This window comes from Apteryx rowi, unplaced genomic scaffold (genome assembly GCF_003343035.1).
Source record: "Apteryx rowi isolate R43461 unplaced genomic scaffold, aptRow1 scaffold_2, whole genome shotgun sequence".
In the NCBI taxonomy this organism is placed as follows: Eukaryota; Metazoa; Chordata; class Aves; order Apterygiformes; family Apterygidae; genus Apteryx; species Apteryx rowi.
Window position 1 is genome coordinate 1,512,482 of NW_020448307.1, and position 24,132 is coordinate 1,536,613.

Consider the following 24,132-nt stretch of genomic DNA (forward strand, 5'->3'; position numbering starts at 1 on the left):
GGGGGGGGGGGAGGCTCCGCTCAGCCTCACTTGAGGCTGTCAGCAGTAACGCCGAGGGATTAAGGAAGGTTTTCCTATTAAAATTCTCCCGCCGGGGGAAGTTTTTACCCGGGCCGTACGTAGCTGGGGCCACCTTAACGCTTTGCGCATGGAGACTTCTGCTGATTGCGGGCTTGACTTGGGCACGCAAAAAGCACCAGCGCTCGTCGGCAGCCCGGATTTAATGGGCCACAGAGTCGGGGGATATTTATAAATAAGACGGCTGTGAACTTATTGCGAGCGCTCCTCTGCCCTCTTGCTCAATAGGTATTTCTGTGAGGCTTAACTTTAACGTTGCCTCTCTTACGGGTCGGGTCTGGCCGTAGCGCGAGCTGGTCGTGTCGGCTGTTTGCAGTTAGTGCTAGGCCATAACCGAGCCGCGTATAAAGTTTGCACAAGAACTTGCAGTTATTCTGTGCCGAAAATAAATACAGTAAATACAAACAGATGAAACTTGCAATATTTATTTTCAGTATTAAAGTTTCTGGAGGATAAGCATAAGCTTTTTAAAGTGTTTGAAGCTAATGAAAATTCTACTTAAGTTTTATTTATAAAAATGAGATTTATTTAAAGAATTGCGTTGAGTTTATTTCAAGATTCACGAGTTGCTTATTAAGCTTTACTTACGCAAAGGCAGCAAACTGTTATGTGCTGTGTTCTGTGGTGGAAAAGTTATACAGCAACACAGTAACAAAACATTTAGATTTTTGTCTGGTTGGTAGATACTAAATTTGAGAGTTAGCTTGGGAAGTTTTGCAGTTCTCTATCCTGAGTGATGCATCTGAACACCCCAGAGAGAGGGAGGAAACTGACTTGTAAAATGCAGTAAATAACCCTCTCCTTTTCCCTGCTCAAGACTTAAATACAACGTAAGAGTACTTTTTTCAAATTTGTAAATTGGGTACTTTAACAATTCTTTTGCCTCCTTACTTGCTAAGACGCATGCTAGAGCTAGAGTGTGTGTTGAGAAAGGTGTCTTGTGTTGTAGTCTGATTCTGAAATGTAGTATGCAGACTGACTTACCGCTTAATCCAGGTTTAGCAAAGATTTTTAAAAACAATTTTTTGTTACCGTGAGGATTAGAAAAGAAAAAAATCAGTGGCTTTGAGAAAGATATGGCGCGTGTCAGTTCATAATGTTGTTTGCTGTGCCTTTTTTTCTCAGAGTAGCTAAACCAGGTTCACCGAATTAATGATTTAGACTTTTTTTGTGCCTCTATGAAAATATCCTTCCTGTGCTAACTTTAAATGCTTCTGATCTCTTTATAGCTGATGTTAAAGTAATGGATTCCAAAGAATTGCTTAACTCCTCAGATCAAGACGAAGCAAGGAAAAATGCGCTCATCAGTACCAAAGGAGGGATTATGATGGACTTTCATCCACCCTTCAGGGGTGGAGCTACTGTACAAGCCCCTGGACCTACGTCTCCTCTCCCTGTGTCTTCTCAGTCAGATTCCAATCAGCAACCTGCTTTGGCTGACTTTTCAAAAGGATTAGCAAACAATGTGCCTCAGCCAGATCTTTCCAAGGCGGTATCGCTGTCAATGGGACTGTACATGGGTGAAACAGATGCAAAAGTGATGGGAAATGACCTTGGATTTTCGCAGCAGGGCCAAACTGGCATCTCTTCTGGAGAAACGGACTTCAGGCTCCTGGAAGAAAGTATTGCAAGCTTGAACAAGTCCTCTAGCTTGGCAGAGGACACGAAGGGAGCAATACCTTCTGACGTGCCGCTTGAGCAGGATTTCTCGGTCATGGCTGGCCGCAGCGCCCCTTTAGAGTCGGGAACTTCAGTCCAAAGCCAGGTTGGCTCTAATGGTGGCAACTTGAAATTATTCCCCGAAGACCAAAGCACCCTGGATATTCTCCAGGATCTAGAATTGCCACCGGTTTCGCCTGGCAAAGAGCCAAATGGGAGCCCATGGAGACTTGACCCATTGCTGGATGATGGTGGCTTGCTGTCCCCCATATCCGCAGATGATGCGTTTCTCCTGGAAGGGAATCTAGGTGAAGACTGCAAGCCTCCTATTTTACCTGACACTAAACCTAAAATTAGTGACCGTGGTGACCTTTTACCCAGTCCCAAAATGCCAATGCCTCAAGTGAAGACAGAAAAGGAAGACTTCATTGAACTATGTACTCCTGGCATAAAGCAAGAAAACATGGGCCCAATTTATTGTCAGGCAAACTTCTCTGGGTCTAATATACTGGGTACTAAAGTCTCTGCCATATCTATCCATGGTGTCAGTACCTCTGGGGGACAGATGTATCACTATGATCTAAATACTGCGTCGCTCTCTCAGCAGCAGGATCAGAAACCAATTTTTAATATCATTCCATCTCTTCCTGCCGGTTCAGAAAATTGGAATAGGTGCCAGGGATCAGGAGATGAGACTTTAGCTCCTTTGGGAACGCTCAACCTTTCTGGCAGACCTGCTTTCTCTAATGGCTATTCAAGGTAATTAGTTTTTGTTGCTTTTATTAAAATACTACAAGTATGTTCAGCGTAACTGCGTGCATGCATGCTGTTTTGTTTTGTTTTTTTTTCCCTTCCCCTCCCCAGGTTGGTCATCTCTTTCTCATTTGTTGCGTGTGGCTGTCTGCTCAGACATCGCTGATGTAGAGTTGTTATATAGTGCAACAGTAACTTTAACCAGGTGTTCAACTGTAGGTAGTGGAAAGAGGAGAGGAGGGGAGCGGCCATCCTTTTAAAGACAAAAATTGTAAGATACGACCTGAAGGGAAAAACAGTGTGTGGTAGGAGGGTATGTTCACAAGGCAGTATAGAGAAAAGTGTTTAAGCATATACAAAAATTACTATATTCTCAAGAATTAGAGGATCTGTCACTGTGGATTTTTTTTCTAGTGTTACTTAAACGTTAAGCACAAAAATAACTTGGTTGCTGGGTAAATTTTTGGAGTTGCATTTAAGCTGAACTAGAGTTTTAGCTTTGCTTGATATTGCATTTACCTTACATGGACAACAAGATTCCAAGTAGGAAATACTCAGCAGTTTGTTTAATAACTACATTTAAAGAGAATATGTGCAGTAAGAATTGACTGTACCTGAAATTAAACTCTCGAATAGAGCTTTAGGAGGGCTTTCTTGTAGGTGGTTTTCTGAGAGAAAGATGTATTAGGGAGATGATTATTATGTTGTTAATAATATTATATTATTAGTATTAATTAATAATAAGTGACTTTCTAGTAGCATTTTCTAAAATTAATTTGGTAGTGTAGATATTCAGGTATATTTGCAATGATTAAGAAAATACTTTTCCTCTCYGGTAAACAGAATAGTGGCAGCTTTCTCAATGGGTACATGCGTGTGTCTTTTCTCACAGCCAGAGGCCAGATTCTGATTTCGGTATGGATGCCTGTTTGTGCGTTTTTCTTAGCTATTATTTAACGTATCCTTGCACAAACACTGTGTTTGGTCTCAACTGAGGAAGAATTTTTGATATGTTTCTGTGGAGCCTTGGTGAGAAAATGTCTGTTAAAGTCAGTATGTATAAAACCAGTGTAAAATTCTACTGAAATACCTGTTTTAACTTTGTCTTTATTGCTGTAGTGATAGTCAGTCCCCTGATTGCTAGCTGTCAGTCTGACTGCTGTCGTTATGCATTATTAGCTAGGTTTTCCCACGTTTGAAATGAGACGTACGAGGAAGACTTCTTGGTTTCAGAAAGAAAACTTCCACCTCACTCTCATTCCTAGATTTCTTTAGTAGTTTCTGATTTTGAAATAACGATGCAATTTCCTTTGAAAGGCTTATAGCAATTCGTAGTATAAAGAATCCAGAAAGGAGAATGGATAATTATGGTGAAATTCCATTTTGATATATGAATATTGAATGTGCCTTTTTTTTTTTTTTTTTTCTTGGCCAAAGTAGAAGTCCTTTGTGCTAACCTTTTGCATAACCAGTTCGTGATGTTTTAGTTTGTGTTTGGGCGTTTTTGTGGGTTTGTGTTGCTGTTGGTTTTTTTTGGTCTCTCTGCACTTTTAATGGCAATCACTTGGAAAAAAATCTTTTTCAAAGCAAGAAAATTATTTCTGAATTTGGGAGATTAATTTCAATGTCTAAGCAGATTCCTTATAGATAATGGAAACATCCATTTTGAGAATATTTCTGTGAAGTTCGTGGATTGTTTCTTATTTTACAGAACTAATCAGTTGGAACTGAATGCATTGCGGTGCGAATGGTTTACAGTTAAATGTTTGCCAGGCTTCTGGTGAATTTCCCAAACGCCATTTTTCACATACTAAGTTTGTTTCTGATAACGTCGTGATAAGCACCCGCTAAAGCTACCGACGGGCACCAAATACATCTGATCCCGAAGTAACGGGGGCAGCAGCGCGAGGCGCTGCCGCCGCCGTTGGAAGCGGCGCTGGGCAGGGGGCTCGGAAGGGTCTCGCTGGGAGCGAGGGGCCGGCGGTCCGCAGGCGCGCTGCTGCCGCAGGAGCATCCTGCGAGCCTTGCAGGCAAGTCTGCCTCGGCCACTGAACGGTGCTGCTGGCATCACTCTCTAAGCGCTCACCTTCTCGCTTCCTGCAAGGCTCTCTTACGTATTAGTGCTTCTTTTTGCCTTACTTGAGATAATGGAGTTTTTTTTCTTAATTTAAACAATGCGGAAAGAATTTGGGGGAGGGACTCGTAGCTGAGTTTTGCTTTAAAATGCTTTACTTTCAGCATTCGTGGAAGCTGTTCTTGCTTACCAACCGTTTTTTAAAATACTAAAGCCACAACTTGCAATTCTAAAAACAATGTTGTTCGTTGTTGCTTTGGGTGTTTTGTGTAAAATAGAGGCAACTCTTCTTTCTTAAATACCTTTGAGAGGCTAATGAATCTTAGACTCCTGGTGTTTAAAGCAGGAATTCTCCTTCTTCCTAAACCTTGTCAGAAACATTTGGTCTAAGCTCGGTTAGTTTAAGGTGCTGTGTTGTGGATTTGTTTATTTATCTTGCAGAAGAGCTAACAAAACTGTCATACACCCTATTTGTTTCGGACACAAAAGACCAGCTAGCTGGCCAGGCTCCTGTGGTCACCCTTCTGTAAGGGTACYGATCCCGCGAGGTGAGGGCTGGCATCTTGGCAATTACTAAAATTGCATTTCCTATAGGAAATATTTCCTGGGTTTGGTCATTTTATTTTACTGCTCATAGCAAGTTAATTATATATTAAACATATGGGAAGAAAAGCTACAGTTCTGTTCTGGTGTTGAGATAGTATTTAATCTTACTGATTTTGTGAAAAACTTGAGATCTCTTTACAGACACAGTCTTGAATTCATGTCATGTAATCTGAGTATTTTTACATCTGATGGAAACGCAGCATGTTGTCTGTAATGAGATCAGTGATAATCAGGGCTGAGAAAAATACTCAGTTTGCCTGAGAACGGTAGAAAGTATTCTAAAGTTAATGCAGCTAATCAATGCTTGTGCTGATGTGCAAAACTTAGAGCTGCAGCTCAGTATTTTAATAGCTAATATTCAAAATCAACTTGAGTAGCAGCAAAACTTTCAAAAATTTAGGACAGCCTCATTCTGGAGTTACTTTGGAGAGATCTCTGATCTGGTTATGTAAACTGTTGATCAATCAGAATCAAACAAATTAAGAAAAAGAATAAGAGAAGAAAGTAGAATAACAGAAAATTTGCCTTTGACTTTTTTTTTTTAATAGAAGAAGTAGGACAGTATCTGGAAGAGGAATAAAACAAACTGAAAGTATTTCAAATGTTTCACTGAAGAATTTGAGGTTTTGATGGTATCTGTCCCTAATCTGATTTTATTTGTGATTTATCCCACAGATGCCAGTGAAATTTGTTAAACTTCAAGGAATAATTTTAGCAATACATGCTTATAAAACTCTTGAGTGGTATATGCATTAAATCCATTGCTCAAATTTTTTATTCCTCTGACTTCCTGGAGATGTGGCTTATTGTGGGGGGGGGGGAATGAAAGATAATAAGAAACAACACAGCAACACAGGCTTTTTTTTTTTTTTCTGCTTAGCCTACAGCCAGAATTTACAAAAACTGGGCCCCATTGGCAGTGTTACAGCTTCTAGTATTACATTTGAAATTGTTCCTAGTATTTAAGCTTGAGGGGGATAAGGATCATTAAGGAAGTCTAAGAAAGGACAAGAGGAAGAATATTTAAAAAAAAAAAAGAGAGAGAGGAAAAAAGTTTTTTCTGGTCAGTTGTACGCAGAAGTCTTAAAGACTTTCTTCTAGGAAAAGTTGCCTTTTTTATGCGTGTTTAGTTGGGATTCTTTTTTGGAGGCAGACATTTACTAGATGGAAGGGGGGGTGGAAGTGATCCTTTGCTGGAAATGGTAAAGGTCAGTTGTCCCTTTGTCTCACCTCTTTGTTGTGGCTTGGCTTTTGGCCAAGGCCAGTGGCTTGGCACCATTGAATATAGTACTTTAAATGTTATCTGACTCAGCAGTATGTAATGTATGGCACACGCTGAAATGTGTGTGTGTGTATGTGGTTTTTTTTAATACTAAAATAAAAGTATTAAACAGAGTTGTTATTTGGAGGGAGCGCTTTGGGTATCGATAGTATATGCTGTGATTTGTCAGATTAATGTAATGTTGTACTGGGTGTTTGAATCTTTCAAATACACAGCAAAAAGAGCTTCATTTTTTTGGCAGAAAGGACTGGACCAGGAATGTCCTGGAGCATGCAAAATAAGGCCTTATAAAAATCAAGATACTTAGGTAAATGTTAGTTCGTGTAAGATCCAGTCCGCTTTTCCTCATTTTAGCTGGCCCATTCAGCTAATTGATAATTTAGTAGTTAGCAGCTAGCTAGTAGTTATTCCCCCTATATTTCCTCTGTTTTAAGCCTACTCCTAGTTTATAGAAAACAAATTGTTTTTTGTTGCCTGTTGTGAATTTCTTTTTTTATCTTAAATAATAATTGAAACTTATATGGTGCCCCATTGTACTCTTTTGTTGGCAATAACAGCAAAAGTATAGTTTAAACCAATTCTATTCATGAATCTTTTTATGAAGGTGAAATATATGATGTAGCAGTTGCACAAGATATGTATTTACTGTATTCAAGATGACTCTTTTACACTGTGTGAGTAAATTTTGTTGGAGATGGAAATTCTCCTCTTTTTCTATTACTGCTATTCTGGTAATAAAAAGAGTGACTATTATTCTATGCATATATGTAACTGCAAACTAGAATTATTTCTACATTTTGAAAGGTTACTGAGGCCTCTTCTAGCCACTGTCCAGCAGGTGTGCGTTTGGTGGATCCCTCTAAACTGCCTAACTTCAAACAGCGAGAAACATAAAACCCTGCCGTTGCAGTCTTTAATGCTTATAGCAAAAGTTTGACTATCTACAGTGGTGCATTAGGCAAAATCAAGATGCGTTGTTTGTCTTGTTTCCATGGGGAAACCGGGTATTGCTCTTCACCTTTGCCGGTGGCAGTTCGGTATTTCATGTCCATAAGCACTGTTCTCCAGCATGTATGCCTGATCTCGTTTGGTTTCCAAGGCAGTAGTTGTTGCTTCAGCAATTAACACACTACAGTTAATCCAAAGTATGATGGGAAAGGTGGTTCTCATACCGGTGTTTGTTTAGGCTTAAGTAAGGATATCTTTCACAACTTTTTCACCGTCTAATTTGAAAGATGTGGTTCAATGGAATGGGTTTTGTGTTCTTTGACTAGTTTGACTCCTCATAAATGCTGGTTGCAAAAATTTTAGCCAAGGTCCTTTACATTTTCTTCCTTATTGATGTATAGCGTTCCTTCAGGAAAGAAATTATCTGTTAATTTCATTAGCCTCTTACCTATTGTAAGCTAGTCATAAATAAGTACATATRTAAACATTTTTTTTCAGTAGTCTCCAGCTTCTGGGTCTTTTCAGAATGCTTCAGAAAGATCAAGTTTTGGCACTTCAGTCTGGAATGAGACTTGCAGAATTTTTTGTAGGGCATTTTGTTAAATCTCCTTACCACTGAACTGAGAAACACCCACGCTTGTAGCATTGGATGTTATGATCAGTGTCTTGTCTACAAGTCTTACAAGAAGAGGGCAAGTGCTCAACATTGAGGAGTTTGTCTTGGAGAAAATGAACATATGTTTCTTGATAATAACTTTTTTTCTTCTCCCTAAACCCTTGCTTGCAGAATATGGCAAGGCGTAATTACACTTACAGTCATTTTTTAGGGCAGATTAAGGCTGCCTGAGTACATATCCTACCACTGATGTGCTAGTATAACATCAGAATTTACATGTTTTGCAAACAGTTTCAATGTCATTAGTCTTGAGATAAAGTATCAATAAAATCCTGTTCTCAACCCAAGTTATAAACAATGGGAAAAGCTTTGTAGAGCTACAGATGTGATTATCTTGTCTGTGTTATTAAAATAACTCATATGGTTTGTAGTCTGTAGCATACAGAAATTAACTTTAAAATGTTTCATAAAATTTTCAACTTGTACCCGTTCTTAGAAACACAGAAACAAATACGTATGTGGAAAAAGATAGTTTCTGGAAAGAATGTTTAGCTGTATGGTCCCTTGTACAACAAATCCAGAGAGCTTGTTGTATTAAACTGCCTTTGGTTTTATAGCCTTTGTCTCACTGAGCCTGGCAGTATACTCAAATTTAATCTTACAATTTACCAAAGTATTAATGTAATACTTTGTTGCATATACAGAGTATTTGCATTGTTTTCATAACAAAGGTTTCTTGACTGATTCACTGTAGTATGAAATCCACTTATAATACAGCATTTGCTTAAAGAGCCAAGACACTTGTAGACCAGGAGTTAATCCCGTTCTGGAAATAAGAAGATACTGTCAGTTGATAACGGCTCATCCCCAGGGGATAGAAATGAACCAATACAGCTGGAATAGCTGACACGCTTGAAACTTTTTTTTTTAGTAGTTTCTCTCAGCTCGTTGTCTTGGCACTGACTTCACGTCAACTATTTTCAAACATCTGTAGGAAAAATCTAAGCAAAACAATTACAGTTTCTCTGTGCGCGTATGTGAGGGCGAGAGAAATTGCGATTGCTGCTTTGCCGGTGCCCTACGAGGGAACCTAAACGGTCGTTAACCTGTAGTAGCTGTGTGTTTCTTCAACCCCGTAACCCGTCCGGTGTTGCGAAGGACTGCAGGGGCAGTTGCTCTTCCAGGGGTGGCGCGTCGCCTGTGCGATGCGGTTTAGCACAACTACTCGCTCTCCTAGAGGTTTTCTTCTTACCTCACGTTTTCTACCAAGAAGGTCTAACGTTGCAGGCATGCTTCCTATATCCCTAAATGATGTTAATCAGCTTACACTAATCTCTGCCATGATATACATAATACATGTATATTTTTTTTAACCAGAGTTCGTTCTTTCCTGGTTGAAACGGTGTCTGTGTGTGCTCAAGTTACACACTGTGTGTCTTGAAATGTAATTACGTATAATGTGACAAAATATATTCCCTCTGCTTTTGTGGCCTCGAGAGGTAGTGCTGGGTAGCACATGGAGTTTAGTTTTGTGATGTAGATGGTGTCGGTTTTTCATGCTGCTCTTAAAAATGAGAATTAAGTTTAGATTCTAGGACACTGTTACTTATCCAGGATACCATGTTCAGTACTAGATTATTATAGTAATAGTTCTTTAAATCAACAGTCACGACAGTTGTGTGAAGTTCTGGAGGAAACGGTGCTTGTCAAAAGCCGTCTTGGCCTCTTCTTATTGAGTGTATTTCTGTACCAGCCAACTACATTCTTAATTTAGTCTGTATCAAGCTGTTATAATTAAAACTTAGCATGCCACCTATACTGATGGAGCTCTCACTCCATATTAAGGTTCTCTAGAAAAATATAGTTCCGATGCACTTTGAAAATTAACATCAGATAAGATGTTAATATTTTGTTGTGGAGACGCAACTTCCACTTTCTGATCAAAAATCTTAGTTCTCCTGAGATCTCAAAGGCAGAATTGCTTTTGGGGAAGGATTTTCAAAATAATAATGATGTCTTTCTTGAATTGAGTTCACTGCTACTGTAATTTAGTTAAGRAACTGAGTTCCACATTAGATTGTACAATAATACATTTTTCATGCTATTTGTAATAGATTTTACAGTTACTGTGTATGTCAGAAAGCAGCTGGAGATCATGATCGTATTTATGCATCATGGTCACACAAGATTTAGTATGAAGCTTCTTAGCAGCAGGGCACAATTTACTCTTGTGTTGCTTTATTCAGATATTTCAGATTCAATGTTGCTTTCCTTTTCATAACAATAAGTTTTCAGTAAGTAAGTACCATTCAGGGTTCTAATTTGATTTTTAAAAAGGAAATTGGGTCACAGATGAGTAGTCTGCCTCATAAAACACGACTTGTGAAATTTGGGAAACTCATTGTACTGTCAGATGAGAGTGAATAATTAAATATTTATGAACTATGTACCATATCAAAATAAGCAAATAGTAGACGTGATTTTACAGCTTTGTGGCTTGATTTCTTTGTTTTGTTTTGTTTTTTCTCTGGAGGATCTGAGCTCTGTAACTTTATTAGCATCTTAGAAAGCTAGAGAAAGACCAGTAATTGTCCTTTACAAATCAGGATTTTGGAAACCCTGTTGCAGTAGACTTCTGGCTATGTCATGGACTTCAGTCCTGCATTGTACTGGGAAATTTGTCTGTTTTTTGTGTGTGCCTTCCCCTGAATATTTGAATACATGCTTCTCCTGGAAGCTTTCACTGAGAAGAGTTCTTCTAAAACTCAATACCGCCCTTGTTCCCAAGTATGCAGTAGCCTGGGTCATCTGCGCATGGTGGGGTGGGAGGGGAGAGCGACTTCTGAAATTCTGTATTGCTTTCAGAAAATGAGTTTGTGGTCTTGGATCAGAATCTTCCAGCCTTTATATGGCTCCTCTTCGACATTTTGTGAACTCTGTTCGGTGGGTGGGAGGGGTTGGTGTTTGTTTTGGTTTTTCTTTCTTTCTCAGATTGGTGTTTAGAAAGGATACTGCTGCTCGCTGTATTTAGGCTTCTGGCGTTGTTTTTGGCATTAGCCCATCCTTTGAATTTTCTAAATCATGTATAATGGATCTCTAAACCATGCCTTCACATGCCACTGTATGCTGCTTTTGAGCTTACAAATGTGAAGTGTCATGATTTTTCTTGCTAAGCTTCAAAAGGGTAGCTGGCCTGTGTACAGTGCCCTTACTGAGAGTTCGGTATCTGTGATGGAAAAGAACAGCCAATGCAGTTTATTTTTGTTGTCATTACTCGAAGAACCCACTTGACGTGGCATGGTTTGTATGTGATAATATATAATAATATAAGTTGCATTGAAACAGTAGCAAACCATTAGTAAAAGAGGAACCGTTGCCCCGTAACGGTGGTAGAACGTGATAATCAGTACAAATGCCAATTATGTCATGGTAGAGCATCTCCATAAAAACACGAGTCACAGTTTGTGTTGTTTGTCATGGTGGATTGAATTTGGTATGCCACTGAGGTTTAATAGTCTGTGTTGGAACCTAATTCTCTCCGGGCCTCCTAATCGAGTGTTAAATACCTTTAATTCATTCAGTAGCAGTTTAAGAGAAAAGGATGCGTAGTATGCTTTTGAAGGAGGTTAACTGTCAAATTAATACTCTTTCAGGAAAGGATTATGCAGTATATGAATAATCTCTAATATCACTTAAAATTAGATGTGTATGAATGCATTTACAGTGTGTTATCATAAATGGGATATGTAGTTTTTTCTTTTTTTCTGTAGCTTTCCATTTTAATCAGAAGATGTAAATTGTTAACAATATATTTAAATCAACACATATACTCCATAGGCATATAGTATATCTCTGTGTACCCATATATTATTTCTCTCACTTATTTTTGTTTCTTACCAAGTCTGTTTGCTTTCTGAAGCACTAGTTTATTTCTCTGTTAAAGCCGTGGTCTTAAGCTTTAACAGCACTAAAAGTATGTGCATATGCTGCATGCACACATGTGGATTTGTGTTGTGCAGGAGTGCAGTTCATGCATGTTAATTTAAAAATACATACTCGCAGACTGTATAGTTCCATGTCGTGGTTTCAGTTTGAATATTACCTGTGTGTGCTTTTCTCTCTTACAGGTTTTTTTTTGGATTACTTTTGCTGCCGGGTCCTTTGGTTTGTTTAGCCTGTTGAATTTCTGTTAGTCTTCTGTCAATATGAATTGCTCTACAATTAATTGCATCGTCCCAGTATAAAGTCGATGTATCTATAGAGATATAACTTGTTGTTTTGTTGTTTTTTAAGAACTTAGCCTGTTGGTCCTCTTAAAATGTGAAGTAGGTCAGATCTGATACAAGCCGATGTAAAATATTTAAGAACAGTATTAACCAAAAATAGGCATTTAAAATGCTTAAAAACACTAGAGATACTGAATTTGGTACCCAGAAAAGCTTTAAAATGCTAGAGGTGAGTGAAGGAGTGTGGAATTTCACTTTACACTTTTCTTTTTCTTTTTTATTTATTTAGAGAATAGATTTAAAATGTTTATTGGAATAATAGCAGACTGCATATGAACTGACCAATTCAGATTCTTTCTGAATGGTGGAATTCCTTAGGAGCATGTCCTTCTGTTTAACCAGTGAGGAAAACTTTATTTAAAATGAAGATCAAATCGGCAGGTGAACAGTGAGCTGGATGAAATCAATTGCATCTTGAAACATCAATGAAAACATTTACTGAACCAAAGATCTAGTAACATTGATTCTAAATAAACAAGTATCAAAAAAGAAAAATTGCATTTCTAAACTGTACTTTGGCACTGAAAGGTGCCCACTGTCTTTTTAAGGACGGTTCAGTTAACAGGTTATTTCCATCGGTTTATGAATACTGGGGTTTTTTGGGACCTTGAAGAAATTGTTGGCTATGGGGTGTGTTGGGGGAGGAGGAGGGTAGGGGAAGTGCAAACTTGGAAGAACTGTGACTTTCAAGGGAGAAAGTAGGATAAATGATGTGGTTGGAGAAGAACTTATGGATCTTCTGACCCACCATTTTGTATTGTATTGTCTTATTAATAAATGTAAACCACAGAAGAAAAGACAGTACAGAACTGAATTTTCACTTGTTTGAAGAATCTGCCAAGCGTCATGGCATTGCTGAAGTAGCGGAAAAATACACAGTCAAGCACGTATTGATGGCATTATTTTTCCTTTTACTTGATAGTGGTTCTCTTTCTCTCGCGTGGTCCCTTCTTTTGGAATTGTAATGTTAACACTGATTCAAACTTTCTGCAAAGACAAAACAAGCCGTTATTGTGGATATAGAAACTAAATAATTAAACTCATAACTACAGAATATCAGCTGGGTTAACCTTAAATCCGTACATTCTGTGCAAAAGTGTTTTGGTTTCTTTTTCTCACCCTTCCTTGGTTTTGCAAATGACACTTAGCTTGCACTTTCTTTTCTGCAGCATCATGTGTTTAAATATGACAAAATAGTTATTTCTGTGTTTTTTCTTCTCATGTCTGCTCCTGCTAAAGTCCCGCTTCTTCTAAGGCTCACAAGCTTAAAATTATGTTGGTTGACAATGAAAGTGGCATTGAACTAATGTAATCTCCCTGGATTTCAAATCTTTTTCTCGTGTATCTGCTTCTTGGATTACAAACTCCATTAGTCAGATTGCTGTATTTTGCATTGTATTAAGTGCCAAAATTCTCTAACCACTTCGAAAGATTTTGTCTTCGTTTCACTGTTACCTTGTATTGGTTTGTTGTAATCCCGGATTCRCAATGCAACGGTCATGTAATCTTTCTTTAGCCTGATAAAATATATCTGGTGCTGTCTTTAAATGGAAATATTTGAGTAATGTGAATTCTAGTTACTCCTTTAGAAAGATTTGATCATTCAAAAGCTTAAATATTCGAAAAAACCTTAGCTTTTAAGTCTGTAATTTAATAGACTTCCAATGCTGTTTTTTATAGGGCTTGTTAGAAATAGCTTTTTGAAAGCTGTTGTTTATATATGCACAAAAATCTCGATCTTACATTTTTGGGGGTTGTGAGGGATTTCTTTAAGAAAATTTTGGCTTAAGCGTTTGGAGGAGAATCTTTCTTTACAAAATCTCGAGTGATTTTCGCACCATTACGCATTTCTGTTCGAGCCACTCGCTGCCTCCCCAAGATGTTTTGCTCCGGCACCCGAGCCGCGACCGGAGCGGCCTCTCGATGAGGCCGCAGCAGCGAGAGGCTTCAGTGAGGACCATGTTTCGGGGGGTTTGCGCCCCTTTTCCTTGCAGGACAGGGCTCGGGACGGGAGGGGAGGGGAGCGTGGGCCCCGCTCGCTCGGCGAGGCTGAAGAGCAGGCGAATGAGTCACCTGGAAACTGGGGCAGGGTGCCAGCTCGCAAGGCGAGGATCAGCAGCCTGCGAAAACGAGGCAGCGAGGAGTCTGTAAGTGCATAAGCAAATAACCAAAGGGGGGAGGGGAAAAGAGCCATATTATGTTTTTGTTGGTGCTTGCAGTAATTCAGATGGTGGCATTAGAAAGGAGCCTCAGATCGAACCCTTTCTGTTGCTGGACCTTTATAATAAATGCAGCCTACAAATCCTATCGAAAATGTTGCGGTAACAAGCGTGGCGAAGAGTTTGCACCAAATAGGATAGAGGAAGATTTTCTATTCGGTACTTCACTTATTTGTAGGCCCGTAAAGTTGTCACGTCACATCAGAATGGATTTTATTATTGTAGCTTTGTAGAGGTTTACGCTTACAGTTGTGTTGCTGGTGTGACTTCTGAGAACAAGCGTTGTGACCAGCACCAGCAAGATGCTTACGTTTGAATTCAGCTCAGATCGGAAGGGAAGTCTGAGCTGCCTGCGCGTTCGGAAGCTTCTTAGGAAGCTTCGCTATCAGTCTTCCACAATGCAAATGCAAATCAAATACGGGAGGTAGTTTCTTTAATTATGTAATGTATGGGTCTGTAGCTCATCATCAGTCAAAGGGAAACTGAAAGTGGGAAGAACAGATGCATAGTACTAGAGCTTTCTTTTTCCCAGATGTTTAGAGCCTCACCCACCCTTTCCCTGGTGTGGAAGGGCTTTCTGCAGGAACCCCGTTTGGTGCTTCATACACGCTCGTAAGTGAAGGGGAAGGAGGTGCATTGGGCTCAGAAAAAAGGCAAGATTCATTGCCAAGAAAAAGGGTTGAAGATAAGGGTTTGTGCTGAAGAAGCAGAAGATAGATGTTTCCAGTGGTAAGAGACTGAGTTAAAGACTGTCCTGTGTTTATATCTTAAGACTTTTTTTTTAATATCCTGAGGAAGTTAGCTGTTTTACCATAAGTACCATTGCAAACAGATTCACCTCTGAATAACAGTTCTGTCATGAATGCATGAAACTGTTCTGCTACCAAGTTTTAACTTAAAACATGCATATATTTTGATGCGGAAACTCCAAAGACATATTAGTGAGTTATTTTTATAATGCTGTATTCATTTATTTGTTTCAGTGATCACCTCTGGTGGATTCCAGAGGAAACAGGCTGTGCTGAGATGGAAGCGTGGTACTATTTTCACTTTWWTTTWTTTWMYKKMMRKWAAAWAAAWWACTGTGTTGTCATTTAGCTTGGTAGGATTAAGCCTTATGAACTTGTTAAATTATTGTATCAAAGAGGTACTTGCTATAAAAAGAGTAGTTTGAAACAGAATAAAACATAGAAAGTTGAAGGCTGTAAGTTGTACTTATTTTTGAATAAAATAAGCAAGCTTGCTTTTACTACCTTACTCAAATTCCCAAGTAAACATAGATTAAAATGCAGTTTGTGATGGGCAAAAAAGGCACACTATCATTCTTTAATTTTCTATATTACGTCATTCCTTCTTGGTGGAAAGGAGTGTGATTCTTGTAATGCTTTCTATATTATTTGCGTTGACAAAATCAAATGATACTGATAAGCTTAAGGCTTAAAAGAAAAAAGGTTATTAAATTTTTTTGCTCTCTTCCTCTTATTTGAAGTAGCAGGAAGTATGGAAGAGATCCTATATCACAAATATAGTCTTTAGACAAAAAATGCTGCTACTTTAATACTAGCTTCTTTCAGGAAAAAATACCAAACATTTTATCTAGCCTGTTCTGTTTTGTTACAATTCAGACCAGGCTTCTTAAAGGTCATTCGGCCCCATTGATTTCAGTGGGAGATAGTAATTTTTTTAAATCCAAGTCCTAGTTTGTTCCAAAGTTCCTTGATATTCATTCCTTTTTACTTTATGGATTTTGCCCTTTCCAAGAATCTATTTCTATTAGCTCCCCCATCCCCATTTCTGCTGCTTTCCAATCTGACAACCTATTCTGACACCTTCGTTTTAATAAAAAAAAAAAAACAATTTAGCAAGTTTTGTAATGAATTAACTTTCCATAGCTTAGAGGAGACAAGTCTGTTCAAAGAAGTCCCAACTTATTTGAACATTATTTGTATGATTTAATATAAATGAAACTTTGTGCCAGAACTTTTGGTATAAATTGTAAAAAAAATCTGCATGCTCGGAGGTCTTTGAGTAGGAGAGCATCCAGTTTGCCACTTGTTTGTGCAAGTCTGGGACAGTTTGGGGGTTTTCATGCAGAAATGTTTGTTACCCAAACTGTTCAGGTCTTGAGGAGAGACGGATATTCTTTTGGCCTGTTCTTTGTTTAAGARCAAACTTGGGTTCTTTTTTGTGTCCGAGTTTCTTTCTAGGTTCTCTGTAAAAGAAAGGAGATGTGGTCAATAAAGCTTTGTTCACTTGAGTTTTTCCCGCTCAAAACTATTTGTAATGGTTCTGCTTTTGTGAAGATGGCATAACTCTCCATCCGAGTCTGTGCGTTGGAAAATGAAATAATGACTCTGAAAGAGTTGTGGTGCGTGCTGCCGCTTGGATTGCAAATGCTGCCACAGGACTGTGCTCTTCTGCGGAATGGAATAGCTTTTTTGGTCTTTTGATTGCGTATTTGAAAGATCTCTAGAGTTTAAAAAAAAAAAACAAAACCCTTCAAAGATGTAAAGGTTAGTTGGCTCCCACATAAGTGCAATCGTCCTTTTGAAATAGCCCTTCCAAACACTTGTGACTTACTAAATGGTGCCTGTCCGTCAGTTGCTAATTATAAGGTAACCTTTCCTGGACACTTTAAAATCTCAGTGGTGGTTCAGCACCAATGATTTGCCATCATGTTGTAAGAAACTCCTTAACTAAACTCTGAACTACTTAAGGATATTTATGGGATTGCGAAGCTGGCAGCCTTCCCCGGGTTGTGGAAGCTTCCACGGACATGTCAGTTACTGCAGTTTTCCAGGCAAGTTTCTTCTGTGGGACTGACATGGCTGTTGCCCACCCACCCCAAACAGGGCTCTACTTCTGTGTGTGTGTTGTTTGCTTTCATACTTTGTTCTGTCTTGAAAAATTACRAGTAAATCAAGGTAATTCTAGAAAGCAGGCTACTCGGAACGCTGCCTTGGGAAATGCTTGGAAACCGTCCTTCACTTTTTTTCATGTAGTAGTCATAGTTCCAAAGATATCTAAACATTAAAGTCTTCTATTATGTTAGATAACTCTGTCACCTATATTATCTTCGGTGATTTTCCCGGGTTGTCCTTGTTCCCCCACTTCAGATTGCTGTAGCAACATTCAAGAGTTTTGTTTTTGCTCTGTGCTGCCTGGCTGTAACGACCAAAACCAGTCAGGCCCTCGCTCCTGCAAAACTTGAAATTCTTTGCACTTAGGTCACCGCATTCTCTTCAGCTTAACTGCACTACATTTATAATAACACAATAAATATAGATTAATAGAAAAATTTTCAAAAAATACAGTGTATATTGCAGTTTTAGTCAAGAAAACTTAGAGATTAACAATATCATAGCCATTCTAATCCTACTCTTTGTATTTGCCTTCTAAAACCAAAGGATAAAATTCAGTGCTCTTACTTATAGATACTCTTTCATATAGAATGTGATTGTTTCTTATTTCTTTGTAAGCGATACCTCCTGGTACTTTTAAAGTTCACATGTCAAAGATGGGTTCGATGTGAGTTTCCTTGCAAGATGAGAGAGCTGGATATTGGGAAAGAGCATGGAGTTTGTTTGGTGTGGTGGGGTTGTTGGGTTTTTTGTTGTTGTTGTTGTTGTTGTTTTTGTTTTTTTTGGTTTTTTTTGGAATGGACAGGGACAGTCATTGGTGTCCAGTAGGAAAATAATAGGGCTGTTCCCATGGGATCCAGGCAGTCCTCTCACCACTAATCTAAGAGCATCGGCTGAATAACTTATTGTATGCTAGGTGAACATACACAAAGTTTCAATATTTCTATAAATTTTCCCTGATTAGGAATCCTAAACAATTGTCCCAGAATTGTAATTTTAGTGAGTAAAGCTGTTTCTGATGCATGAACAGTGAATGTATTTTGGAATCCTTAATGTATTTTCTGTCCTGAGTTTCTTTTTCCTGATTCTTTCTAAGCAGAAAGAGGTATCATGTTAATTATTTCTTCTTTCTTCTTTGCTTGAAGGCTAACAAGCAAATATCCTTTCTTTGCTTTACCTTCTAGCTAAGATCTGCATCTCGTTAATCTCCAGCAATTCAGGACTGGAAGCGAGTTCTTTGATTCATTTTCTGGTGGAACCACTCTTCCTCGTTGAGAAAATAGAAGTGTGGAAATAACTTGTTTTTGTAAGTTAACAGTAGGCTTAGCAAATACTCACCTTTTCCATTTCGACACTTTCCAAGGCACCTTCAAGAATTGGGCTTCAGTGCGTATGGAGTGTTACTGGTCTCCTCCTGTTTTTTTGCAGGAGGAATGAAATACAGGATGGGAGTTAACCCGGGTCTCAGGTGACTGCCTTAAAGTCCTGTTTTCCCTAAACTTCCTGTGTGACTTTTGAAACGTAAGGCTGAAAGTAGGCACTAAAAGCCTGTCTATCTATATCTCTGGTTACCCGTATCCCATAAAAAACTTTGATTCTGGTCTTTGCACCTTGATTATTATCTACTTAATTAAAGGAGGAGGGAGGAAGAATTCTCAAGCTCGTGCAGTATCATGAAGATATACATTAATGATCTCTAGATTTTTAGACACCATAGCAACAAGGGCAAGAGCTCAACTTATATTGCCRCTTCTCCCTCCAGCTCGACCGCACAGTGAACGTATAGAGAATGAGTGTAGGACAGCAGAACAAACAGCTGCTATAAATAAATACAAGGTATATTTTGTTCTGCTTCTTGTCTGCACCAGTTATTGGAAAATAAGCTAAACGGATTAGTTACAAAGGYGAAACATGTAGATAATGCACAGTATTAATTGCTTGGACTTGGCCTTTGATACAGTGTGAAAACTAAGTTAACCCTAATACGCACAAGCTAATGGCTAATACGTGTTTGGTAAGCGTTGCTGTTACAGCTGTTATGATTAGCTCCTCCAGCTTGTTTTTTTTTTTTTTAAAGAAATTGCTGTGAGTATAAATGAGACTAGGCTGGGCGCAAGCTAATGACGACGTTGTCTTGGATGTTGCTTCACACCACTATCCATTGCTTTGCTCTCTGGTTCTTTTTCCTGGAGCTGAGTCAATAGATATTTTCAGATAACTTTAAAAGAAGTGGGGTTTTTTGCTTGTTAGTGTTTGAGCAGCCTGGTTTTTACTATATGTCACAACTTTGTTCATAGTATTGTAAAAACAAGGTTGCGTAACTGCATTTTTATACCTCAGTTTCTTGAGGAAGGAAGAGCTCTTTGTCCTTGTCACGTGCCTAGGCTTCCTGGGATCCATCCCTCGCAGCCGTACCGCTTGGGCCGTGCCGTCGGATCCCGCTGACCTCTCCAGTTAGAGGCGTTCTTGTTACTACGCCTCCATTATTCTCAGTTTACATTCCTGGGTGAAATGAATGTAAACTAGAGCACACTACCACTTTCCTCTTTCTGCAGGTGTCTGTCTTGTCGTCTGGTTTTGTTATCTGATTTATTTATTTATTTATAGGATCTTGCTTTAAAAAAATGATATCGTGATACCATTGGCACTTGGGGGAGCAATGGGATTATTATATTTTTTTTTACTATCCTGCATCTCAAATCCGAGTCTAATATCTGATGTTTGTAGCAGTTTTATAACATTATTAGCATCAACACACTCTTTTTTTTTTTTTTCTTTTTTTTTTTTTTTGGTTTGGATCTCTGGTTTAGTCAAGTCTCTGCTTCCTTTTTCTCTTATTAGAGATGCAGTGAAGACAAGATCACTCTTAGTGTATACGTACTGCTCTGAGTGGATTTTTTTTTTTTTAAATATAGCTCTATGTATTTTAATGCTTAGCTCTTCTGGAAGCTGTTGGCATAAAAGAAGTTTACGTGAATGAGCAATTGTGCAGAAAAATGTAAGAATTTTGTACATGTACATGCAAAAGGATATTGCTGTTCTTTCAGATGGTGATATCTTCTACCTCTCTACTGTCGATGAGTCTAGTCCTTCTAAAAAGCTATTGAAAGTTTTCTATTTTTAATCTTTTTAGTGCTCCTAAGGAAGGCCAGTGGAAAGAAAGCGAGATGAATTGTATCTCCTTTTATGTACTGGTGGAAATTAGATGACAATGTCTCCAATAAATCCTTTCTTGTAATTGCCTTTAAAAAAGTCTTTGAAAACTAAGCAGAGGGTGTGTTTGAGGTGTGTCTGCATGTGGTTTTTTAATCTGAATTTACATATGGGGGAATTACAAATATTGGGGGGAAAAAAATTGTTTAGAGGTATGAGCCAGGTGTATACCAGACTATTTTAAAATCAAGATGAGATAYAATGATTTGTGGGAGAAGGGGAGTGGAAGGGAGGAATGGAGAAAGGGCAAGAAAAAGGGGAGGAAAAAGAGAAGCTAGTAAGAATTTTTTTAATTTTTTTTAAGTACATGATTTCCTTTATGCCAGGCATGTGGGCATATGAAGTGAATTCTCAGTGTGGAATGCCAAACTTAAAAAATTATGACTGTCATTATTTCAGAAAACTAAACTATATTCAGCATTCGGACAATTTTTTTTTTTCTTCCGCATAGTCCACTTCCCCTGTCTTTTTATTTGTGTGCGTGCACAAGTAATAAGTAACATCGGCCCTCTGCTGCGTGAGCTCCTCGTTCTGTGCAGCTCCGGGGCTCCCCCCCGCAGCTACCTGTCACCGTGCCCCTGCTGCACCGAGCTGAGCCGTCGCGCAGTCACTTCCCTGGCTTCCGTGCAAACGTCCGGGCCGTCCGCGGGAGAGATGTCTGCCCGTTCCTTTCTGCTGTGGTTCTTGAAACTGAAAATGTTCTGCTTCCTGTCCCTCTACATTTAATATCTGCTTTTCTGCACTGCAGATTGCTGAGGCAGAGAGTCTTCTGTCTGTTTGGTGCGGTAATACTTTCCTTGGTCATCCCTTTGCCGTAAGCCAGCGCTAGGTACAACACTAACAACACCTGCCCGAGTCTCCTCTACTGATGGTTTCCAAGACGTTTGTCAAGGAACCCAACCAATTAATTCCTAAAGCCTTTGGAGTCGGCACGTGGGCACCGCCTCGGCCTTTGCGTGTGCTCCGGGGCTGCAGGCGGCTGGAGCTCTGCCCCGTGGCCCGTCGCCCTCCCCAAGGGTCACCTTCTGACTCTTCAGTCTCTGCAAACTCCTCCTTCCCAGAAGCGGGGGGGAGCTAAAGAGATGCCTTCTCTGCTGTTCTGCACTTGGTTCCTGTCTGATAACTACCTCCAACCTCCTCTTTGCAAATTCTGGCTTCACCACTTCCTCTTGTCTTGACACCTTCTTTTGCTATTCCAAATTTTAACTTCCTTCAAGCAAGTCTTTCTAAACTGTGCTACTGCATTTGATAAATAAGCAATTAATAGGATTGCAGTTGTCGGAATAGGTGTGGTGGAATTCACATCATTAGGCTTTTTGGGCCTTTGAAAACTGCTTTGTTCCCATCCTAGTGATACTTGTTTGCATTATGCCAGCAGCTGGCAATTACTGTAGCTGTGGACCAGAATATTTTACTATTTTCAAAATGAAGCTTTACCTTCTAATCTATCATCTAATTAAATGTACATATAGAAGGACAATATTTGATACCCAACATTATTTGAATAGGTAACATACCAGTTTTAGTTTAGTGTAGATATGCAAATATAAGGAAAGCATCTGCAGGCATGGGTTTGAAGTCCGTTGATCAATCCCAGCCCGTGAGACCTGGTCGGAGTGTCTTGCTAATGAGCCTCCTCTGAGGCATGATTTCCGACTGCAATAATATGAGTGGGCTTAGCGCTCGCTGACATCAAATGCAGATGCAAGTTCAACACATTAGCACCTGCTATTCTATGAATGAGTAACAGAGTAAGAGTCAAACTTCATACTCAGTAGCTTTTTAAATCTGTGAAGCCTTTTAGGTTTATTAAGAAGAGTGAGATATCTATGCAGAATTAAAAAATAAGTTACAGATGTAATGCTTTTACACAGTAGACTTTCATTTGGCTTAAAAATGCCCAGACCGAGAGGGGTTTACAGCAGTCTGTGATACCGGTCCCGGGGACTGGTAGGCAGCCCCCAGGATGCTGCCGTTGTGTCACTGTCTTCTTCCCAGATGGCTCCTTTGGACACCTTCGAGCAGCAGCCACCAACCGAATGCCTTTGTGTCAGCGAGCAGCTCGCCCCTGAAGCTGCTGCCCCCGTCTAGTAGCACAAGGGAGAAGGAGCTGCTTCAAGGAGTCTTGAGCTGCTGCTGCTGGTTCTCCCCGTTTGGACGAGAGAGGAGGGATGTTTCCCGCGCGTGGCCTTGCTGCCCCGGCTGTGCTTCGCAGAGCCGTCCCAGGACTGCGCTTCTGATCAGCAGGACTGACGAAGCTAACGCCTAGGCGGCAGTCCTGCTCGTTTGAAATCTCGCAATTAGTAAAACCGCCTTGAAAGCGTTGTACGTGAGGTTGGTTTCGCTTGCCTTTTGTCATTTGGAATATTTACAAGCACCCGTTCCACAATTTTTTTTTTTCTCCTCTTGAATCACAAGGGCTAAACAAAAGAAACATTGCTGTTAAATAACCAAGAGCTGTGAGAATGCCTGGCATAACGGAAACATCATGCAACTTGCCTGTCTTCAGGCAAGTCGCATGACTTTGTACTTGCTCACTGCTTACCTGCACCCTGCTCAAGGAATACAGAGCCCAGAGCAGTGGACTTTTAAATAAGGAATATATACCAAGCAGGATTGTTTATCATTAATAATACAGTTCTTACTTGTGTCAAACAAGGCAAAAATGCTTAGACACAACAGGGTTTTAATTTAATATTAAAGTTTGCTAAGCACCTTTTAAAAAAACGCTGTGCTGTGCTAACACAGAATTAACTGCAGCAGCCTTCAGCTGTGAATGTTTTAATCATTGTCTGCTTTGTTCTTCCTTCCTCTCTCAACAGCAACCTTAATTCTTTTGGATTCATGGATCCACTTTATAGTTATTGCTGGTTAGACAACAAGTAAACAACTTACTGTAAATAGGCTCTGTGCCAGCTGGCCTCCTGCGATCCTGAAACTTGTGACTTGCATTCAGACCTAGAAGAATGCCTTTTTACTTGGTCATTTCCTTTCCTTTCAAATACAAAAAATAAAACTTTTTTCCTCCAATTAAATAGCTTTCCTGGCATAAATATTAAATTGGGGAAGGATATTAGGGCTAATCAGACATTAAGGCGTAATACCTTTTGGAGGGAAGCTTTTGGTCTTTGCTTGGAAGCCTTTAAGAAACAGTATCGCAAATAAGTGCCTTGTCTTGAGACTGGTCTCCCTTAGAATTGTGAAGCAGTTCTACGCTCCTTTTCTTTACCTCGATTAGCCATTCGTTGTTTGTGAAAACTAACTTTGACCCAGTTTACTAAGACATTCACGGTACATAAAAACTCATAGCTGGAGCTCTGTGCATAGAAGACATGAGCGTTGCTTGGGGCTTGTCCTGCGCAGGAGGTTAGTGTGCAGCCTGCTAGTCAGTCACTCGCTCGTGCCGAACCACTCTGTGCTCACTCCTTGACCACCAGCTTTTAGTGCAGCTGAAACTGAGAGTTTACTTGGAAAATTACCTTTCCTAATAGTATTTTCTGCTTATTTTGAACTACAAGGTAGGAGAAGGTTACCGAG

The 24,132-nt window shown here is 39.4% G+C and overlaps 1 protein-coding gene across 1 annotated transcript in view; it reads left to right on the forward strand.

The window, feature by feature from the left end:
- Positions 1–1,321: 1,321 nt before the first annotated feature.
- NR3C1 (nuclear receptor subfamily 3 group C member 1) overlaps positions 1,322–24,132 on the forward strand; it is a 73,527-nt gene continuing 50,716 nt past the window's right edge. Inside the window, exon 1 of the mRNA XM_026063198.1 lies at positions 1,322–2,496. Within this exon, the coding sequence (XP_025918983.1) occupies positions 1,322–2,496 (1,175 nt within the window). The remainder of the gene's footprint in view (positions 2,497–24,132) is intronic.